Source organism: Pseudochaenichthys georgianus, chromosome 7, assembly GCF_902827115.2.
Source record: "Pseudochaenichthys georgianus chromosome 7, fPseGeo1.2, whole genome shotgun sequence".
NCBI classification, from domain to species: Eukaryota; Metazoa; Chordata; class Actinopteri; order Perciformes; family Channichthyidae; genus Pseudochaenichthys; species Pseudochaenichthys georgianus.
In genome coordinates this window covers 8735682-8759105 of record NC_047509.1, presented here as the reverse complement: position 1 = coordinate 8759105, position 23424 = coordinate 8735682, and the positions used below count along the sequence as shown (strand labels likewise).

Genomic DNA, 23424 nt, shown 5'->3' with positions numbered 1-23424 from the left:
GATAGATAAAAGCCCTGGAGTGGAGTGCACCAGCTATAAGCTGGGCGTAACTCTACGTCTGACGTAGAACCGAAGGTTAAGACCAAACTAAAATTATGACTAGTGCACCACTTAGACTTAAGCCCTGTATGCGTTGCGCCCGGGTGTAACTTTTGGGTTGAATTTCTTAATTAAAAACACATCGAGGCAGTTCACTCCAGACTGACTTTGTGCATCCTGATGCTAAATCAATTTATGTTCAGACGTCTAGGTTTGTGTCATTATTAAATCTTCACATGAAACGACGCCCTCATCCTTCCCTGGTGGTCTAGTGGTTAGGATTCGGCGCTCTCACCGCCGCGGCCCGGGTTCGATTCCCGGTCAGGGAACTACCGTTTTTATCTCGTGTTTAACTTATCATTTGTCAAGTATCGAACACTACTGTATTACAAATGTGAAGTAATGTTACATGGATAAAGGTTTTGAATGATTTACTACTGTCTTCTTACATACAGTGTTGATTTAAACCCACCGAGCAAAGGCATAATGCACAAACTATATATTGTAATATAATCATTCTATATCATCATAACTCAAGGTACGACTTGAACACCAGCAAACGTGTGATAACAGTAAAAACTCTATAATGCTTCTAATGCAAATTAATAAATTCAACTTTGTGCCAATTGTTGCATTTTTAGGTGAAGCGGTGTACAATTGGCCACTGCTTGAAACAAATCCCCTTAAAATCAGACAGAGCTAAAAGTTAAGGTCTTTCTCAACATATAAACAAAATTAACAAGAGTAAATATTTTTGTTTGAATTTTGGCTGTACAAGGAAACGAAAAAAAGATAAGAGTAAAGTGCGGAAAATGTTCCAACAAAGTAAATTGTAAATGTTGTATTACCTTCAGTACATTTCAAGGACATATGTGACACACTGATCCAACACCACTTGTTCATTTAAAGGAATGCTTTATTGATATCCAAACATATACAACAAAACCAAATGTTTTAATTAATTCACCATATTTTTCTATATCTGATCCCTTTCCATATTCTACATCAGCTAGGCCCAGGACCTAAATAAAGCTATAAGTCTAGTGTCCTCTCCGAGCATGTGCTGCACTTCCCATTGGCACCCAAAACAAAAGACCATCATCATTTTCCGTCAGGCTCACAAAACTGAATGCAGCAATAAACAGGCAACAGCTACACTGTAAAACAAACAATCATCTCAAGTCATTTAATTTAGGATTTATTTTAAAATGTATTTTTCCTATACAAAGTGGGATCATTGCCCAACAGGGAGCATCAAGTATGCCCTCTACTTTCTTCATGAAAAATATGATGTTATGTGTAAATCCTGTAGTAAATGACTTGAGATCAATATTTCTTATAGTATAACGACATGTTGTATCTTGGCGAGGCAGAAAGACTCCAGATATTCAGAGGCAGAAAGAGAAAGATTTTTGTAACAGATATTTAAATATTGGCAACTTTTTTTTTTAAACTGATGGCATATAATTTGTACAAATAACAGAGTACACCTCTCCAAACAGAAGGAAAGCCACAAGAAAACAGAAAATCACCCAACAGTAATATATGACCTACCAAATGAGCAACACACAAAGCAATGAAAAACATTTAAGATAAACTGGCAGCAGTTTTGAAGCCGAAAGTTGTTTACAAGCAGTTTGTATATTTTTATTTAATGTTTGTTCTTTGAAGGCCAGCTCCTTCACCGAGAACTGTTTCTATGTCTTTAAAAAAAATGTTCTGCTCTTTTTGTTAGACTACAAGCTGGGAAGTTTTGTCGTGAATCCTTGAATGATTTCCAAAATATTAAGGTATTCAACAGCTCTACACAAGATTACTTGAGACATTGCAGTGAGGATGCCAGAGAAACCATTTCTACAATTTATTGGCAACATGGAAAAATCTTAATTCCCTTGAGAACATTTTTACATGATCATCCTCGACCACAACAACAACAACTTGAGATTGACTTACAATTTCAGACTAATTTTGGCAATTTTAATTGAGAGTTGCCCCATCTCTTTGGCTTGGAACTTTAACTAATAGGAGTGTTACATTTTGTCAAACCTCCAGAGGCATTGTTGCCTTTGAATCTGCAACTTTATTGAAAAAAACAACCACAACTTTGTTGTTTTTAGGAGAAAAGTGACAGTGCTGCACATCTCTGCGCTTTCAGGTTTAATGCCAGTTTGTAAGAGCTTCGGCTTTATACCTTCAGGGGCAAAACAATCAGAGCAACAGTGATTTGGTACAGTGTGAGTTTGGCTTAATGCACAGTGTGTGAGCGCGATCAGGACATTTAGTGTTAACAGGAGTGCATTAAGGGGTTGTTGGCAAAGTTTCTTCTATGGCAGCTAGATTTTTTTCATGACACATGTTGTGGCCCGCCGGACTCTAAACAACCCTTACTCCCCTTCCTTCATTACAACCAGTCTGTACAATTTTAAAAAAGGAACACAAACAAAGAAAAGAAAACAAGCGTTGACATTCACCAGGTAGTGTACAGAGCAAAGCATCGTCTCACATGGAGTGCTGTGTGTTAACATGAAGGGAACAGCGGTCACACCAGAGCAGAGAAGAAACGCAGTCAAGGTAGTTTCACTTCCGACCGGCGGTCTTAGTTTCACTTGCAAATCACGACGCTAGCATCCAGATGCATGTTGTTAAATGAAACCGGTTTGATTATGTTCCTTCTCGTCTGATTAGTAGACTGCAGCCTGTTAATGGCTCAGTTTCACAAACATTTAAAACGTGTTTAAAGAAGAAAAACCTCCTGACTGACAATAACTCACGCCTGTGAAACTGACCCAGTGTTTGTTTTAAGTGTGTTTCTCCTCCTCCGGCATTTTTTTTGGCCTAAACCCCCGAACCTGATTTCCACCATACGGCAGTATCAGTGACAATATATTTATTCATATATGTGTATACATATTGATAAAAGTTATGTAAAAACATTATGCAAAGCAGTGTAAAATAGTTTGTAATACAAAATGGTTTACGGTTTATTTTTTGTTTTTACATCCTGGGTGTGTGTGTTTTTAAGGGTCTTCTTTGCTTGGTCGGTATGGTACAACTGAGATGAGATGCACATGCATGTAGCAGTAAAAGGTCTAAAGTGTGGGGAGGGGGGTGTGCACGCTGACCTGCGAGTGTAGCCTGCGTTCACACTGCGGGTCGTGAAGGTAACTGTACAAGTTTGAAAGAAGGTGAGGGATACTGTGGTGACACTAGCATGTGATCACAGTGTGAATGCATGATTTAAAGTACACGATAGTATTCAGAAACGAGAAGACAGAAATAGTAGCAGTATACGCCACCATCTTAGGTATGCCCGTAAAATGCTCCTCCACCCTCAGTCTAAAGATGTCCTGCTTCTTAAACTCTGTGATTTTGGATACTGCTGCAGAGATGCATCTAAGAATTAAATGTGAAGTTTCTCATTTAGTTGAGGAGCCTGACATCTTAATAATGCCTTTTTGTAAGCCAGGTGATTTGCAGAAGCAACCTGTTTGAAAAAAGGTGTCTGACAACTTATTTGAGGTAACAAATGTGGGTCTTAATAGGGTGAAGATGTAAATGATTCAGGTTTAGACATCAACAAAACATTTTCCTTTCCCCCCGCAGCGAGGCGGGGGAATGGAGGCCGTGGGACCAGCAGCGATGGGAAGCTCGTCCCACCTCAACCCCACGAGTCCTGCCCGTCTGCGCTGACAGGGCAAAGAGAGTGGAGTTGGTGCAGTGGAGGGTCAGCGATGTGAGGTGTTAACAGTACAGTCTCAGGTCGTGAGGAAGGTGGCAGCGAGGAGGAGGGATGCATTCAGAAAGGCGGGTTCTCCTGAGTGGGGGTGGTGTCAGTGGGGGTGACGGGCTCTCCGTTTCCTCTGGGGCCGACAACCTTAGTCTGAGGGGGGAGAGAAAGAGAGTGTTATTGATCGTCAGCGCTAATATACTGACTCATCAGTTTCTGTTTCCTGCCGGGGGAAAACACTTTGACCACGTACAGAGACGCTATCCTGAGATCAATAACACATCTGAGACGGGACAAGGAGATAGAATGCATACACTATAGGTCTGCAATTTAAGGTCCTTTTCCTTTTTACTCTGCTGATTTGGTTATAGAGTATTAAAGAAGCGCTCGGCCTTTAAGTCAGAAACTAGAAAAATACATTTTAAAAAGTCTACCCAATGTTTTGCCATTTAAAGTATTTGTTTTAATCAGTCCACAACACGAAGATGTTCCGTTTATTATGATATAAAAACAGAGAAAATCAGTAAGTCTCCACATCGGAGAGGCTGCGAATACAATTTCTGCATGAATAATCACTTTCATGATTAATTATTTTAAAAATATGTTTATTGTTTGAATTGAAAACCGTCTTCTCACCTTCAGGGTCCCCACTCTGTCCTCAAAGGACTTGAAGGTTGCAGAGTTCCTGCAGGACAGACACGATGTTACACTCACAAAATACACACACATGCGATGTTACATGCATCAGCAAGACAAGTAAAAAGGCAAGATAACAGGACACTCCAGCTGGTGACGGCAACACATAGAAGCTAAATGAAACAGAAAATCAAATAACAACAATTAAACGTGTGTTTTTCATTTTGTAGTCTTTGTATCAGGATATATTTTGTAGAGAAGTATATCTGCTCATAAAATGACTAGTTAAATAAAAAATGATTGGTTTAATGCTTCACTGCAGCCATAGTAATACTGCCACACACTGTCTGTAACTGACACAACGTGTTGTTTAGAATAGGGTTTCATTATTTTAAAAAACCTTCTTAGTTTCCCCAACCCATGTAAGGAACACAAAAATAGAACATTTTTAAATTAAATAATGCAGAAGATGACAAAAGTAAAAATCAACATTTTCTCAGCAGATCCACAAATTCAACACATCACAAGCAAATAACAAATACATACTTATACACAATTGAATGCTGCCAAAAGCTGGTGAAAAATATAACCACATTTGGCAATACCCTTGTGAGGAAAGTGTATGACAAATCTTCTCATTTCACTCAGTATTTAAGTAAACTCAACTTTAAAAATCTCACAGTTGAGAAATCAGGCAACCGCTAACAAAACAAGCTTTGACATCAACAGATAAAGAACATTTAGAAAGGCGGCAGCAGTGCAGGAATACAGTTCTTTAATAAAAGCAATGTGTGTTACAGTCTGACAGGTTGGTGTTACTTTACCTCATGGCGGGCATACTTATCGAGTGGCGAATGGAATAGTTGCTACTTTGTAAGCGTTAAAGAGAGGAGACAGAAGTGCAAGTGTTAGCGCACACACACACTGCTGTCGGTGGTTATTAGTTAACTTGACGTATTGTTTTATTTCTTATTCAAATACACTTTAAGTAGGGCTGTACCAAGTGCCTTTTTAACACTAAATGTCTACAACAACATTTTCTAGGAAAGCTTTGAATTTGTGTTGTCATATTTTGTAAAGTCATTACACTTAAAAAGGTGTTAAAAAATGAATGTAGCGTTATTGTGTTATAAGAAACTGTTGACGATTGTTAATAAAGGTTAGCTGTTTTTGAAAGGCTAATATGGATTCAAGCTGAATATTTTGTAAGATAAAAACATGTTTTGAACTTTTTAAATGATAAAAAGTTTCAATACATTTGACTTAAACGTAAACTTTATAATGCTCAGGAGTCATTGGTAATGTGGTTATCACACGAGTGACGGGTCTGAAACTAGTCTGCATTCTTATATAAACGAAGCTTCAAACTCGTTGGTACAGCCCTACTTTAATTAAAAATGAAAATATTACTCAAATGGATAGTTTAACAACTGTAAACAAAACTGAATTACTTTCAGATAATCTAAGGGAATAACATAATTGAGGATAACAAAAAAAAATGCAAGTCATTATTATCAAGTATTATTATTAGTAAAAAAAGGCAGAGCTTAACCTTTATGCTTAACCTAATTAAAACAATTGCGTATGACACATTTCAAGCCACATGACTGTTTTTAGTCGGGCATGTTAGTCTTACCTAAAGGAATTAGAGAAAGGAAGAGCTCTGCAGGTCAAACCAAGGAAGCAATAAAAAAACAAGAAGAGGGCATTAGCAAAAAGCATCAGGAAACAAAATGAAAGCAACAACAGGCGACACACAGGAGAGAGAGTCCTCAGCAGGAGCAGGGATGTGTGTGTGTAGCTAAGGACACCAGCACCACTTCTGTGGTTCATATGAACGTCGTTTCTTTCATGATTATTTAGAAATCCTATTGGAGGTGAAACAAGCTAAGATATAGTTTTTCCTAATCTGAATCTGAAGTTACATTAATGAAATCAATTTGCCATAAAAGACAGTTGAATACCGTGCAGCCAACAACAGCAGCTGCTCACATGGTAAATGTATTCCAAATAAAGGGTCATCACTATGCTGCTGTATTTATTTTGTACAGATGTGTTATTACTCTAAATAATTCAGGTTCTTTCTCCTAATCGATGTTGTTCGACAGACAATAATACTGACCACCTTCTGATGGTTGTTCACAATCAAAGCATACCCATTAAGAGAGCTTTTAAGGGGAAAACTCTAGAGCAAGGGTTGACTTTGATTCATAGCTGATTAACGTTGTTGCTTTATTGATTGGAAATGGACATTTTACTGCATTTATCAAGAAAACGTTTGAGTTTGCATTAACTGGAGATCAGAGGACAGTTTTAGTACCAAGTAGTCATGCCATCAGCCTCTGAGGTATTAAGGGCCACTTCAATTTACTTTCAATCCAAACATAAACATATTTGACCCAATATGCTGGCATCCTTTGAAATGAATATATGCAGAGTTCAACTATCATGTGCAAGTGTAGTTAATTTCCTTTTGCCAAATTACACAACCAGAACAGAAACAATATCATACTACCACTTTTGCTATATAATACCAAATGAATGAATGTAACATGCAGGGACATTAAACCAGATCAACCCTGCTGAAATATGTTAGTTGGGAAAACACACACACTAGGGCTGAACGATTAATCGATGTTAAATTATGCGATTATCAAAGCGCAAAGCCTGCGATTTAAAAAAAAAAAAAAAATGTACAATTTTTTTTTTTCTTGTGTGTCAGTCATCCACACCAATCAGAAGTGCTGTGCTCCACATGTACCAGCCATTGTTAATCAATCAGAAGCGGCCCATGATAGAAGGTGATGGCAGGTGATTGGATCAATCTGTCTAAGTGCTTCTGAAAGTGCCTGCCCTTTCCAAATGGCTTCCAATGGAGCTTTAGATGGTTTGGTGAAACAAACCATCTGAGTCAGGTTAGTAATGCTCCATCACATGTTTCTATTACAGGGTGAATCTTAAACTGAAGCTTGACTTTAAAGCAACCCAACGGAAGTGTCATGTAAGTTTAGTTTTTTCACTCGTAGCTCGGGCTGCGGGGGTGCTAGAGACAGGAGTATGTTGATACGACCTTCCTAGCCGGAGATATGGCCGCATTTTACAATAAACTTCCGTTGGGTCGCTTAAAAACAAATATCGCAATTCGAATCGCAATCGCAATATTTGTCAGAAAAATCGCAATTAGATTTTTTTCCAAAATTGTGCAGCCCTAACACACACACACACACACACACACAAACATTAATCCCTTTCCTCACACACACACTTGCATGAAGAGCAAATATGGGAGGTGAAGTAGGAACATTAAAAAAGTCAGACGGTTGTGCAAGTCGACAAAGAGCCATCGGAGATGTGAGATGTTAATGAGTTAAGGGTTAGTGCATTTCCACTCGGTCGGTTTGTTTTTCCAGAGCCAACGTTTTTTCTATCTCACCCCTTAATCACACTTTAAGACGTTGTTGCTTTGACGCTGAACTTAACAGTGTTTTTTTAACAAATGTTTTCTCACGTTCGATGGACATCAAAATGTCTATAGAAATCTGCACAGTTTGAAGTCAAATCAAACCCCTACAAAGCGTGATTCCAGGGTGAAAAAGTATTCTACATTAAAGGGGTGGTACAACTATGAGTAGGCAGACAAAGATAGCGTTTCAAGTGGCTGAAATTCAAATGTAGCATCTGGGATTTGACTCCGAGACATAGCGGAAAACCTTCCCTTAAACGATGTATTTGATGCCAAAAGACGTCCAACTCTTAATCTTGTTGAACCACCCCTTTGGAGTTAGTACAATTACATTTCAGGACATACAACTGTTCAAATAAACAAATGTAGTTTTAACAGAGACTAGTGTTATTAGAGCCGGTTCTGCTGATCACTGGTCAGCGTGAGAGAAATGCAATGCTTCAAGAAAAAAAGAGCAGTGGACAGTCACCAAATTATAATTAATTTTCAAAATGATAACCGATTACCATCAGTTTATCGTTGTTTTGACACTTTTTGGGAAATAAAGTGGAACGTAAGACAGAATGATCTGTGTTTAGCAACATCTATACAATACTTGGGCCTTATCCATGTATCTGTCTTTGTTTCATTGATCTTTTATTTTTTATTGGAGTATTCCAGCGAGCATATTTTAGTTTCTCAAAACCAGTTTTTTTTCATGTTTCTAAAATACTATGTTATCTTGCCGTATTGTCAAAAGTTCTAAACTTCCGTTTCACCCTGTTGTCCAAGGGTTAATCAAATATAGATCTGTTTTTTTACCTCTCTGCTTTAACACCGTCCACTTTGCTCATTCTTTCTTGTAGCTTTGCCAGTGAGTCGGCCATTTTGGCTCTGCTGCACCGTACCTCATGTCGCCCAGTCGCCTGCTGAGGACCGTGCCCACTGTGGAGAGAGCTGCACTGGTCTTCTGTCCCGCCTGGGAGAGAGTCTCCTGAGTCTTCTTGTATCTGCACAGAGGAGGAGGAGGAGGAGGAGGAGGAGGAGGAGGAGGAGGAGGAGGAGGAGATGATGGGAACAGGGGAATGGAAGAAGAACGATGGATACAAGAAACGAGGAATGCAGCGAGGAGGACAGATGGTTGGAGTGGAATGAAAAAGAAGATTTGGATGGTGAAAACGAGGGGGGAAGAAAGAAAAAGGACAGGAGGCACAGGAAGTAATAAGGAGGAAGGATGGACAGAGAAAAAGACAGATATAGAGCAGAAATAAATCAAGTGTAGGAAAACAAAGCAGGGAGAGGGGAGGGACAGGAGGGTGAAAAGACAGAGGTTAATTAGAGCAAACCATTCGACACAGAAAACACACAAACAAAAGCCAACAGTGATTTAGGTTACAGCTTAAACACACACAGCGTAGTATCTACCGTGCCAATGGTTAGTATTCACAGAGAAATACAGTCACAGGAATTTAGGGCACAGCAACTAAGGGCCAACAATGTGAGTGTAAGGAAAAAAAGTCATCTTTGCCAATAAAACTGAAGATTCCTTTTTTCATCATCTCCTGTGTGTGTTAGTCAATTCCTCCAGAGATACACCCAAGTGCAGAGAGCATCAGCATTAATGGCAGGTATGATTCAGCATGTCCCAATGCAGCCAAGGACCGGATGGTGTACATTTCAGCACAATGGAAGAGAGTGCATGATGAAGAATTCAAACATTCAGACTCATCTCTCAGGGTGTGGTAATACACCAAGTATCACTATACAAGCAGTACTTCTAAAGACAATCACAATCCAACTGTAATAGTGGTTTATTAAACTCTGTAAATTGAGTCGAATTATCCTTTGAAACAAAAACATTTAGACTATTCTCAAAATGCAAAAAGAGAAAATAACTTTTGATTTATTTGTACTGATCCTGGCACCAGTCCTTTGAGTTTGACTTTATTCTTAGAATTTGGACTTCATTTCATTTGGACTACTCTTGAAATGCAAAATACATTTGAATAAATACAAGTTCAGACTCTTATTTTTATATTTCAGTCTGGCCCTTGTCCTATTAGTAAAAACCTGAATTTAGTCTATGGCACTCCCCCTTTTCTTAATTCTTACTGAAAATAACAACAACAGCTGGAAAACCATTGTTATTATGGGTAAAGCTTCCAATAAAGTAGGATGTACAAAGTGTTGTTAAACATGATTTAAGGCGAAAGTGTTAAAAGCTGTTTAAAAATGGGAAAGTCTGCCATCGGAGAGAGACAAGCTGCAGATGATAAACGGCTCCAAATAAAGCTGTCATGTGGTGCAGGTGTTTAGTTATGAATGCTTTGCACACAAAGTCCTAAAAACATTTCTAATGCATTTCATAGATGAAAGTTGGCCATATCTCCTAACCTTAAGTGAAAGGTGAGTGGTATTCACGGCTGTGTGGTCAGATCTCCAAATATGTTTTTCAGCGTGGTGTTAGGTTGCTCTTTTAATTTAAACTGACCTTGAGTAACCTTAAAGGTGGGGTAGGTCATTTTGGAGAAACCAGCTCGAGTGTGCTGGAATTTGAAAATACACTTCCTCACAGAGCCCCTTCTCCAACACACACGAACGTGCATTACCAATAAGGGCACGAGATAAGTTTGTGCACAGATGGAAGGCTGACAGGCAGGTAGGCCATCCAGTTATTTTAGCCGGGCCGGCTCAGATGATTGGTCGTGCTTTTTACAGTGCCACGGCTTCCACAGATTATATTTTTTTATGGATTTTTTGTCAAAGCACTTAAGATATTCATTGCTATCGGGATGTTAAGAGCATTCCATGGAATATAACAAAAAGTGTATCTCGAGCTGGTTTCTCAAACTTATCTACCCATACCTTTAAATCTAAAAGTGATAACAAGATTTTAAAATCTGAGATTGCGGAAATAAAGCTCTTTTTTTGTTTTAATAAATAGTTTGACACTCTGGACATTCTTTACTTTTACCACTCAGTGACTCAAAGTAAACAAATGAGCAGGGGATGAAGCCAGCATGGCTGTCCAGTTCTCATGCTAAAATAAGCTAAGCTAACAGCCAACACCTCCTTTATAGCTCAATGCATTAGAGTGGTGTGAGCCTTCTCATCTCACTTTCACCACAAAGCCGATATTAGTTATCCGTTCCCTAAAACATTGCACTACTCCTTAAGGTTAGTGGATACTATGGGGGGCGTATCACCATCTGGGAATCCACAAGTGTTACTGGGTTTAACACAGTGGCCAAGTGTGGTTAAACACACACTAATAAATACATTTCAGAACATTTATCAGAAATATGCACATAAGCAATCACCAATCTAAACTGGCAAAAGCTACCAAAAGGACGAAATAACCCCACCTCCCTGGCTGAATGCACACACAATAAAAACATACACACATTGTGGGTAGAAGCCAACATCATGATCAGCTGATCCACCCAAACACACAAGTCTCAGCAACAGATGGTGCAAATATCAGTACCTACACACACTAAAATGAAACTAAAGGATACTTACTGAGGTTTTAGCAGTGTTAATTCATAATGTGTTGGATGTAGTGCTAATCTAAGTACAACATGAACAACTTGTCTTTCGAGGCATTGTTGTGAGTCTTCCACCATAGAACAGAAAAAGACGTTCCCAAATTCAACAGCCACAAACACCCTCACCATCACAACAGTAAAAGGAAAACAAAAATAAAATGATGGATAGGCAAAAATGAAAAAGAGAATTTCCAAAAAGGGAAACCAAACTTAAAGAAACCTTAAATCAACTACAAGAACAAGAACACAAAAGAGAAAGGGGTCAACTCACGCTTCAGAGCGGGAAATGTCATCCAAAGTGGCTGAGGCAGACAGATATCTGAAGACACAACAGCAGGATAATGACACAGGGGGAGACACACACTCACAGTACAGTACAGTAGTTCAAAGGTCAGTCATATAGAGTTACAGCTTCAACACACACTCCTCATCGGACCTGAAGGATGTTGAGTCGGATTTCAAAGATCTTACACATTTAATATATTTCAGGATAGTCAATGTTTTTTGTTGAAACACCATGCAAAATCATAGAAGTAACATGTGTCTATTAAAAAGGATGAAAAAAGTGAGATAAAACATGAGAAATATGATTTTGTAGTGCAGAATATTTATGATGACCCACACAGCATTAGGTCGACAGAATGAAACGTCACCATAAAAGGAGATTGAATACATTTCACTTGTATTGTGCCCAAAGATTAAAGGGGACCTATCATTAAAAAAATGCACTTTAAAAAAAAAAAAAAGCTTTATACCCCAAATCAGCCCTTTTGAAACAGGAAGTGAAAACGAGGGATATGAGGCATGGCTAGAATGGGTGATCTGTTTGGTATTTTGAGCGAAACACTTCATAGACATGTTTTTATATATTTTTATATATCTGAGACCTATGCTATTGCCTAAAAATAGCATGATAGGTGCACTTTAAGTTGTTCTCCTATTGTACCAATGACAAAATAACACTATTAACCATATGCAAGTGTATGATTCTGCTGTCCTCAAAGCTGTTTTAAATACAGACAATTCCTCAGGAAGAGGAAGTATACGGACACAAAACGATCTTTACATTAAAACAGGTCCATCTCTAGAAGTAAGAAAAATAGACATAAGCCTGCGTGTTGGATGAGATAACGTTACCGTAAGTCTTCTAAGCTGTGGAGAAACTTCCTCACATCATATTATATTTTAACAACAACAGTGACTCCTCCCTCAGCTAACACAGCTAAGTCACCCTCAAAACAAAAAGAAGACTAAATGAGGGTGACATTGTCCTTTTAAGGAAGTAAATAAACAATATGGGGTAGCAAGGTATCAGGGAACTACTAAATTATGCGTGGCATGATAACAATACCATTTCTGTGTTACACATGCTATACTAGCAGATTTTACAAAACATTGAATTTCCTCTTTCAATATCTATAAAAGATAACCATTTTCTGCTTGCTCATTCTGCTTACATTGAAGGCGGGGCAAAACTGAGCAAACTGTCAAAACAACAGAAGGAAACACTTCCAGATCAAACTGCTTTCATATAATGGTAATAAAGGAAAGGTCATTTAAAAACTGGTTTAGCTCATTTTGTGTCTATTAGTCTTTCAATTGAGTTGACGGGCAGCATTGAGGGCAAAGGGATGCAGACAGACACTGTTAGTGGAAAGCTGAAAAACCTGATGCCTCAGTGAAGCACAGTTTCACAGTAAACACCACAAAAGTTAATAGAATAAACACCGGATAGCACAGCATATCAATATTAGCAACAAAGCAAGCTTGAGTCACGCCCATGCGCAGAGTCCTGCCTGAGCATATACAGAACGAGAGGAAGTGTGTTTGTAGAAGAGAAGTTAAGGAAGCACGCCAACGCAACACAATAATGAAAGGGAACTACCATTACAGTCAACTGGTGGAGGCTTTACACACTGATGGTCGTGATACTCCTGATCCCGTCTCACTCAGCAGAATAAACAGCTTGAATGGTGTCATTAGGTGACAGAGCTGTTTAAAAGAAGATGTGCTGCTGCAGAAGAGTTGTCTAACCACATTCCAGAGATGTGTAATAGCTTTTCAGTTCTCGTGCAGACAGTCAGAGAATGCGGGAGGCATATTTTGACAAACTGATACTTTTGTGTACAACATTGTGTAGGGAGTTTTCCCCTGTCCGCTGGCAGGGTCTGCAAGGACAGTGGGAGTCATGCGGTACAGATTGTAAAGCCGCTGAGACAAATGTTTCATATTTTAAATTGGGCTGCATACAATAAAGTTTGATTTGATCTAAATATAAATACACTATATAGACAAACGTTTTGGGACACGCCTCGTAATCATTTAATTCAGGTTCCATAGCCTCAGGTAAAAAAGCAAGCACCTAGCCATGCAGTCTGCCTTTACAAACGTGTGAAAGAATGTGTCGTTCTAAAGAGCTCACTGATTTCGAACGTGGTTCTGTAATATGATGCCACAAGTCAGTGACATTTCTTCTCTCCTAGATATTCCACGATCAACTGTAAGTGGTATTATTGCAAAGTGGAAACGTTTAGGAACCACAGCAACTGGTTCAGGATCCATGCCTATTAATCAAATAAAAGATACAGGAATCGTTGTACATTAACAGGAGACGGCTCTGCTCCCAACAAGGCCAGTCTTTATGTCCCGACTCACATCAGCACAATGCTGCTTACTGTACGGCACAGTGATGCACACCAGCGTCGTCACATTACACCACCTCACCGTTTCACTTCTGTTTTGGCTTACAGCAGAGAACACAATACCTTGAATAGGAACTTCACTTTGACTTTTTCAAGGATTTGTTTAGAAACACAAAAATCCCAGTTCAAGAAGTTTATGCACAAAAATGCTGCTAACAATGAAGACATGCTGTCAAATGAGTGGTCAATATTTGTCATCACATACAGAGGGAACTACATGGCAGTGTGAAATACACACATTGGTTAAATGAAAGGTGTTACCTTCTCTTTCCCTCAATATGATGTGGCCTAAAATGCCTACATTTCTACTATCATGCTAATAAAGCACTCTTAACCGACCTGAACATTAAGTACACCAGCTGACTCTCTCCTACTGCAGTTTTCATGGAAACTCACTCTGTCTTCATGACTCATACATATTCATAACCTATTTGTGTCTTTCTCTAGTTCAAATGGATCTGTGCGCAGGTCGTACATCATCTCTCTCAATCTCTGGACATCTGATATCATGTGACCAAGCTATCTTTCTCCTCCTCCCTCTCACATTCCTCTCCTCTCCTCCCACTCGTTCCTGCAGCAGCAAGTCTGAGCTGCCCGTCTGGTCACCAGTCACGACCTGGCGCATGCATGTGTGTGGGTAAAAGACACAAACACATACTGCTGCTGAACTGCACGTGGCACTGTGAGTGTTGGCCTAAACCAAGCATAATGTGCACGCCTGCTCCTGCTATTTTAGGCAAATGTGTGCAATAATCCACAATTATTCTGGGCATTACTGGACGACAAAACCAAATAAAGTGTGAGGAATGTGTAAGCGCGTCTATTTCCAGGTGTGGAAGTAGAACCAACACTTCAAAGACCAGTGCACCTGCTGCCATTTGTAAAGGTGTGTGCATAAGGTGTTTAAGTCAGCAGCAGTATCAGTCACTGTCAGTTTAGCCTAACTAGCTGAGTGAGCTTGACAATCCAGTTCAAATCAGATCAGCCACACGGAGAATTCAGACCTCGACGCAGCAGAAGCAGCTGTGTGGTGGAAACGTGCAGAACACTCAGATAGAATTCTTGCTAAATATATACTATTGAATGTTTCAGCAGCAGTACAGAGTCAAGATTAGAAATCAAACACCAGCTCCTGGGGAAACTTTACCAACTCAGATTGTTCACTAAAAGAATAAAACGATAAACATAGTTCCATTCAGTCAGACTGGTTATGAAGACCCTTTTCTTGGTGCCAACTGGTTTACTTGTAACATGCTACATTGCATTATTGATGGTCAACCAATATAAAAAACTAAACTCGTACTAATGAGGGGGAAACTGTAATTGTTCACAGTATATCTGTCGTTGAGACATTTCAACTACCGATACTCGCCAATTATTTTTGTAGGGCCGTGTCAGTGTGTCTTTGAAAAGGAGTTGTAAGCATTCTCTTATCTTCAACATGAACAAACAAAGCTCAGATCCAGTTTTTACCTTGCAGCGCTTTAGAGCTTTAGTTATGGATGCAGAACAAAACAATCCGGGCATCAGCTGATCACTGGTTATTACATAATTATAACAGGGAGGCTGTGGCTCAGTGGATAGTGTGCTGGACTTCGAATCAGGGGATAGCAAGTTTGCGTCCCACTGCAGTCAGTGTCGTGTGGTTGTGTCCCTGGGAAACACACTTCACACCAAAGTGCTCCTGTGGGGATTGTCCACAGTACTGAATGTATGTTAGTCGCTTTGGATAAAAGCGTCTAACAAATGTCATGTAATGACATCATTACTGCCAATTGATTTGATGTAGCTAATTCGCCCCCTCAAACTGAAATCCTTATGCAACAAGCAAACATTAGAGTGTGGCTTAAGAGATTATGATTTGTAACACAAGTTGTCTGCTTGTGCCAACTAGGTTACCATACACAACTAAATAAGACATCATATCGTTTAGCAAGGCAAGCTAAAGTTAACAATTATAATAAAAAATGGGTTACTTCATTTAAACGAAACTCCTCGCCTTCTACTTGATCTAAACCGAGTGTTTTGTTTCAAATGCAGAATCAGATGAAACGGTGGCCACAGGTTATGTAGTATCTGAGAATTCTAAAAGGAAGTCGAGAGCAGGATGTGTGTCATCACTTCTGGATCGAGGGAGACCGGACACCTGACCTCTGGGAGAGGGACTAAAACAGACGAAGGATGCCGATAGGAGGGACGTGGGGATGTAAAAAAAGGAGAAAAAAACAAAACGTAATGATGTAATATAAATATGTATATGATCAAATGGAAGAAAGTTATATGCATTTAATCCTGTAGTTTTACTTTTATCAGCAAAGATTTACATCTTGCCACGTCAGCTTACAGTTCCACCTTAAAAAAGGTCACGGTCCTCAGTAGACAAACACAGATTCAAGTGAATCAGTTATGTAACTAAAGCAGTAGGGCTAGAAACTTAAACACACCAAATCCCACTTCAGTGCTACAAGTCTAGCCATATATGAAACACATTCTAACAGCAGCAGAAGTACAGATCCCAGATCTGACACGGAACGTTGCATAAACCCCAAAAAGCTCCCGAACAGGGTCAAAATCCACCACCTATGAAATTGTACTAATGGCAGTATTAGCAGAAGTAGGGCTGCACAACTAATCTAATAATGAAAGTTATATATATATATATATATATATATATATATATATATATATATATATATATATATATATATATATGTATAGAAATATAATTGTGGCTTTTATCAATAATTATGTTAAATATGTGTTGTTTTCATCTCGGCCATAATCATGCAGCCCAAACTGGAAGTACTACTTTTAGACAGAAGTACAAGCATTCACATTCTCCAATGAAGTTCAGCAGATACATTGTTATTGTTCCTTAACATCATCTCCTGCAACATGAGTTAAACAAAAAAAGGATTGGAACAGACGCCAGGGGAATGGTTTTCCTCCTGACAGACACGAAGGTCAACACCAGCGTTCCCAACCATGGTTAGAAGGTGCGAACGGGGAAGGTTAGTGTTTTAGTGAAAGAGATTCAGAGCGTGAGAGAGCAAACACGGCGCAGCCCAGGCGCAGCAAACAGTGCACAGACTCACAGTTCCAAGTTGGTAACTTTCTCACTCCACTCGCCCAGTTTCTCAGTGGTTTTCACAAAGCTAAAAACAAGAGACACGAGGGTGTTACACCGGGACGCTCAGCTGGGACTCGGAGCAAGCTGGCTCAGAGAGGGAGGGTGAGGGAAGGGCAGAGAATCTCAAAGCACTGATGGGGCTTTAAATGAAGCGACCCGACTCAACTGTGTGAATAATGATGCTGGTTTAAATATGTTGAACCAAGTTTTGATCTTACTTTATAATCGCTAGAGGGACTGTGTAATGTTTTTCGTGTCTGTTGATTATTATTTGTGTACCAATGAGGCAGAATTTGTATTTCCTCTTTTTGAAAATAATGTTTTTTTTGTGTGGTCCTTTTAATAATAAACATTTAATTTAAATCAAATGAATTGAATATAGCAGCAGCAGCATCTTTTAGAAGCCAATTCAGGCTTTAACGCCGTTTAAGAACTGCATCTGTTTTTGTATACGGGTCAGTTATTGTCTGGCAAGTGTACAGTAAATACATGTGGTCATATTAGTAAGCATTTCTGTTTACTGTTGGGTTCTGAATTTTGTTTTGGATGTTTTTTGAATGATAGAATTTATATAAATGAAATAAAGGGAAAGAGACACTCTACTTTTCTCTGAGCTGATACAGATCTTTTAAATGAAGCCAAGTAATGAAATGTTTCATCAGAAAAATAACGACGTTCATCATTTAACGAGAAGTTTGTTGTGCGCCCATTAAGATTCTTCCCCGAGTGAATACCCCCAGCTGAGGGCAAAAACCACAGCTGCTAAATAAATCATTAAGAATATCTTACCATTTAAGTTGCTAACATACAATGATTTGATAATGTTAAAGTAATTAACTTAATCTCAAACAGAGCAACTGTTCCTCTGCTGAAGTCATCTGTTTCAAAGCGTTACAGTCCTCATGTATAACCTGTGCAGGAAGTAGTGTTAAGACTTCAGAAGCCGGGATGCGTCACCATGGTGAGTCACGCTGTGACTGGCTCTTCCTGATAAAGCCCTCGTTATCAAAGAAAGGGCCGATTCATCTCAGTGTGCTGTGCTCACAGCCATTTGGGATGGAAACATATGTACAGTATGTACAGTATGAACCTAAAGCAAACAGCATTGGTGAAAATATGTTTACTCTTCCATCGTGTTAAATATTTCTTAATGTCTGCATATGGGGTGATGCCCCTTTCAGGGTAGGAAAAGCTACTGATGTTTTCTACCCATATCCTGAACTAAAAGGGACACCATATACGTTTCTTAATATTTAACAACTGTGGCTCGGTAAGCGTTTATTTCAATAGAAACAAATAATATAATGACTGTTGCCTTGATTCATTCCCAAAGCAGAAAACAATAATCCAGAGTCTATAACATCTTCTAGTAAGTGTAGCTCCATATTAACATTACATTTAGATATGACTTAAAGAAGATTTAGTTATTAAAGCAATAACAAAAAATTGGTAATAAAAGAAAAAATTATGGAAAGACGCAAAACTGACTATTCACAATAGTATCTTTCAGGGTGAGAGTGCTGAAGCTACTCAACCAGGTAACTAGGTGCTAAAGTAACAAAAAGACTGAATAATTGTTTTCTACACACTTAAATTCAAATTGATGAAGACTGTGTGAAATAGAACATTTAAAAATAAACTTGCTTGGTAGTGATTAAGCCAAAGTTTGCACTGTACATTTAAGTAATTGTGTTGCTACATACGCGTTGGAGGTCTGTACGTCCGCCCAGCTCTTGGTGATGTTCTGCTTGAGTTCGTTGAGCGTGCTGAGGCCGAGTTTCCTCTTCAGCTCTTGGGCGTGTCTCTCTTTGGCCGACAAAACCTGACGCAGGGTGTTGATCTCCTCTTCCACCTTTAAACACAACAGAGTCACCAGAAAGTGTTAAAAGTCTCCTTTGTTCATGGTTCTCAATCACCGAGAAACACAAAGGTGGTTGGCGATCCATTACCGTAGGATCCTAATCAAATCATCCCAACAGTATTTTCTAGCAAATGTTTGTTAGAAAATACTGTTTTCCATCAAGAACCTGGGTGTTTCTCAATGTCGAGGACGCTTCCTTGGTAGGACATGTCCCTCCGAGTCAGGTCCTTCGAGGCAAGAATCCTTCCTAGCCTCGGAAAACGAAGAATGGTGGAACAGGCTAACAGGTGTGCGTCATATGTGAGGCCCCGCCTTAAATGGAGCATGATTTCCGCCAAAGATTTGGAAATTGGTCCGTGCGCAAAGCATTGTGGGGATTGTAAGGCCGCGGAGGATACACATGTGCAGCCTCGAAATTTCCCGCAACGAAGGACGCCGGCCTCGGTAGAATTCCAAGCATCCTGGACATTCGGCGGGACTCGATGACGTAGCATCCTTGAAATAGTGGCTCTGGAGCATCCTTCCTTGACATTGAGAAACACCCACTGGTCAAGAGTTGTCAAGAACTGGAGGCAATTTGTGAAATGTGAGGGATGCAGCCACATTGTGATTCTCTATGCACAATGAACCATGGATTTCCTCAGACTATGTAGCAGCCAAACTGAATATATTCATAATAATACCATTGGAGAAAATGTATCAGTCAAATGGGAAATATATGGAAAGGTTGTGATTAAAATGACTGCAGATGAAACCACAATAAAATCTGGAAATCGTAAAGCTTCAAGCTGTAAATCATGTTAACAAATGTTTGAGCATATTTGAAAATAATTTGAAGTCACATGAAAAATAAGCAAACTATAATGAAAAGGAACTAAAACAGTGGAATCAGAAGTAAAGCTTTTATCCACCTGGCACAGGCCTGAGAAAATCTGCCTTGAGTTAATAATTAAAGCTTCGGATTCTTTTCTGAACACAATGCACACCACAACTCTGACTCTACATGTAAACAACTTTTAATCATCAGTGCCCCACCTTGGTGAGCTCTGTGCGGAGCTCCTCGGCCTCCTCCTCCGTCAGGCCAGGGGGGAGAGGGTTCAATGCATTTGCTCCTGCTCCCTCCACCGCTCCTTCCACCACTCCCTCCACCTGAACGTCAGACAGGACGGCTGAATTCTCTGCAACGAGGCCCTTGTGAGGAGAGTTCAGGTTGATATCTGGAGAGGGAGGAGATGGGATAACAGGAAGGGAGGGGAAGAAGACAAGGTGGAGAATAGAAGAAGTTGATGGGAGAGTGAAATAAAGAGGCAGCAGAGGTCTGCCTTGAGTGGTTTTATACGATCGTCTGTCTCTCGGCCAGGGGAAAGCTAATGGTGCCAGCAGGCGATATCGGACAGGAAGAGAAAGTGGCAATTAGCGGAGACAGGAGTTGAACTACATGCTTTCCTTTCCATAACCATCACATATTTTGCTTTCGGTAAACAGGAGGTCCGGGATCATTAATATAAGTACAAATAAAAGGGAGACGAAACGATTCCCAATAAGAACAACACCGAGCTATGATCTATTCGTGAATAAACCTTAAGTTATCCTGAGGTTAAATGATAGTTTGAAACCTAGCTTTTATATGTCAACCTTTATATGACAATGAGTACATGTAGTGTCATTCAAACGAAGCCAACTTCATAATGTTGGCAGATAAAGGAGTTTGGCAGTCAGAGCTGGCATGGAGGACACAACGAAGGGGAACAAACAAACTGGAAACATTTTCTGTAACAATGAGTAAAAATAGACCAATGCTGAAATAGTAGCGCATTCAAAATTGCATTTAATCAGTGGGCGAACCTCTTGTGAAGAAAAGTAGACCTACACTTACAAACCAACCAGCGAACAGGCAGTGATTTGAGTGTAAGGCTGTCCTCTTTTAAAGAACAGTCTTACTTTCACCTTTAGCAGCTTAGCATGACATCTTAACCATCGCTTCAGCATGATAGGAGTCCTGAATGCAACACTGAGTCTCTCCATAATAGCAGCGCAGCAACTATGTCTGCATGAGTGCACAAAAACATCAACAAACACATAAGAGTGTTTTAAAAGACCAAGTTTAGCATTATCTGCAGGTAGCGTTGGTGACTGATGTGGTGTCTCAACAACAACATCCGCATACAAGCTCGCAGACATTCGGCTGTTCCACCCTCAAGGAGTATTGATTCAGGAAGGATTCAGCCCCGCCCGCAGAAACAACAGCAGCCAGGTTTAAGAGAGACAACAAACAAGCTCATAGAGAACAGGAAAGGGGAAAGTACAAATTAAGTTATTTCCTACACTTCCCAGAATGCCCTAAGACAACAATAGTGAATTCAAGAGTTAAGCTATTTTGCATATTTGGTCAAGATTTGCTTCGTTTATATAGTAGCAGGCCGAGTAGTTTGTGCAACACTGAGGCGTGTATTTGATCAGCTACACCCTCCACTTAAGACCTTGCTGCTGCATTGCATCCTGGTCTATTTCCTGCAGATATTGATGTAGGAATGAGTGTCTGTGGCACTTCTATTTTGAAACGCTAAATAGATTTCTTTCCTAGTTGACATAGATTGACAATAAATGCAACACCTATTGGAATGGAGATTTTTTTTAAACTGTTTGGCCATTTTCTTTACAGGAAAACTAAAATAGTTATTACCACCACATATTGACGTACATTTTTTTTTTTTTAAATGTTAAAACAAAGACATGACAGCATCATGTGAGGATGCATCAGTCAGAAATAGTCCCCAGCTCAGCCTCATTTAGGGAACACCAGTAGTGGGATTGTATTCGGACAGACATGCCCCTAATGCACCCCAGTGTGTCATACTTCAAAGCAGGGAAATGAAGGCACACCTTAATGGTTTCCTATAAGAGCTCACCCTGAGACGCAGGAAGCCTGATACAGCATGACATGTCTATCATGGCCACTCACTATTCCAAACCACAGGAAGTCTCATTAGGACATCCTCAAAGGAGAAACCAATGTACATTGTATTCCTATTAGTTATGCTTATTGTAATGTCACTTTCCTAAATGCTGTCTTTTGCTACTGTCAAAATTGTTTTACACAATAATTGTGTTGAAATGCCTTGTTTGTCTGGTATTTTATTCTACCAAAACCATATTTACCTCAGTTATTTTTATGTAAACACTCAGTTCAATTTAAATTAGATGTACTATTCACAATCAAATTGTAGAAAATATTTAAAAAATCAATACTGAAGCCATAACTCCCATAGTCTAGCTGTATTAGTCTCAATCCAACACTGTATGATTGCTGCCTTAAGTAAAACGTATCTTAAAACAGTTTGGCACAATGTCAGGATGGGTTATATAATGAAAAATCAGGAACACCTGTGTTTTCTTTTTAGCCAACTAAATAAATAGACGCTGAATATCACAAGATGCTCTCTGGTTAGCTGAAGATGGAGGTCAAGAGCTGTCAATATAGCCACGAGTGACATTGATAAAGCAGCAGCTAGCATGCTAGCAACAATGCTGTTATGCAGGCTCAGTTAGTCAGCACATCTAGCTCTTATTAGCTAAGGAAGTGTGATTAAGAGTGAAATTGAGAGCATGTATTCAGGTAAATAAGAAGAAATGGCAAATTGGTGTTGCCCTTTGAGAAGCCCCCCAAAACAAACTGCCAACACTTGTTTAGGCAACATTAAGTCCTATTGTTTACAAGATCTAAGCTCCTCTCGTTAGATTCAAACCCCCGAAAAACCTCACAGAAAATATGACACTGTTCCTCACTTAATTAAATGATATACATGTCAGTCATATCAGATCATATTGTGCTGGGGAAGTTGTTGTCAATAGTAACACGATCATCACTTATGGCTCCTGTCATTTATACAAGCGGGCCCGTCCAGTCCTGACGGATATCCCATTATTATGATTTATTAGCTCCAAACTAATCCAAACTTTCACACAAACAATCCGGCAAAAGGGTAGAGTAAGTAGCTACGTGGCGGCGGTTTCATTAATCACAACCGTTTGCTGTCAGCTTGACAAAAGGTCCACGCAATTCTGAAGCTAAGCTATACGGGAGCTAACTTGCTAAGCTAACAATTAACGTTACCTTGACTGGCGGGGTCCATTTCGGCGTCGCTTCCACAGAGCTGAAACTCCTTTTTAGCTAAAAGCTTAACACAGCTGGTGTGAAATGTGGATAGGAGGCTGTTTCAACACGCTTCTTACTCGAAGTGTTAATCTTCCTGCTTTTCAGAGATTGCTCCCACTCAGAGAAAGTCGTCGACAGGAACTCAAAACAGCCCAACAGTCAGCTCAGCTAAAACAGCTCTAT

At 39.5% G+C, this 23424-nt stretch overlaps 1 protein-coding gene and 1 non-coding gene across 9 annotated transcripts; one reads left to right on the top strand and one right to left on the bottom strand.

Annotated features, from left to right (window-relative positions):
* The first annotated feature begins 296 nt into the window (after positions 1-296).
* Positions 297-368, top strand: trnae-cuc (transfer RNA glutamic acid (anticodon CUC)). Its single transcript has one exon. It is a non-coding gene; the product is annotated as a tRNA-Glu (tRNA).
* Positions 369-934: 566 nt separating this feature from the next.
* tpd52l2b (tpd52 like 2b) lies at positions 935-23424 on the bottom strand. Of its 8 annotated transcripts, none has more exons than XM_034087567.2 (10): positions 23200-23424; positions 20121-20302; positions 18928-19076; positions 17190-17249; positions 11664-11711; positions 8753-8854; positions 6039-6065; positions 5227-5271; positions 4403-4451; positions 935-3919 (listed from the first exon to the last, which is right to left on the bottom strand). In XM_034087567.2, exons 1-10 carry the CDS (start codon positions 23216-23218, stop codon positions 3836-3838), a joined length of 765 nt encoding a protein of 254 aa, XP_033943458.1. In that variant the 5' UTR covers positions 23219-23424; the 3' UTR covers positions 935-3835. The 8 variants fall into 8 exon arrangements, with proteins under 8 accessions (XP_033943458.1, XP_033943459.1, XP_033943460.1 ...); XM_034087568.2 differs by having other exon boundaries at positions 5227-5268; XM_034087569.2 differs by lacking the exon at positions 6039-6065.

Bases quoted from the DNA above. Each gene is read 5' to 3' on its own strand.
- tpd52l2b (XM_034087567.2), bottom strand. The intron at 17,250-18,927 runs GTATGTAGCAAC...TCTTGTTTTTAG, and splicing joins GACGTACAGACCTCCAACGC to CTTTGTGAAAACCACTGAGA. The intron at 5,272-6,038 runs GTAAGACTAACA...ACGCTTACAAAG, and splicing joins CCTTTCTCTAATTCCTTTAG to TAGCAACTATTCCATTCGCC.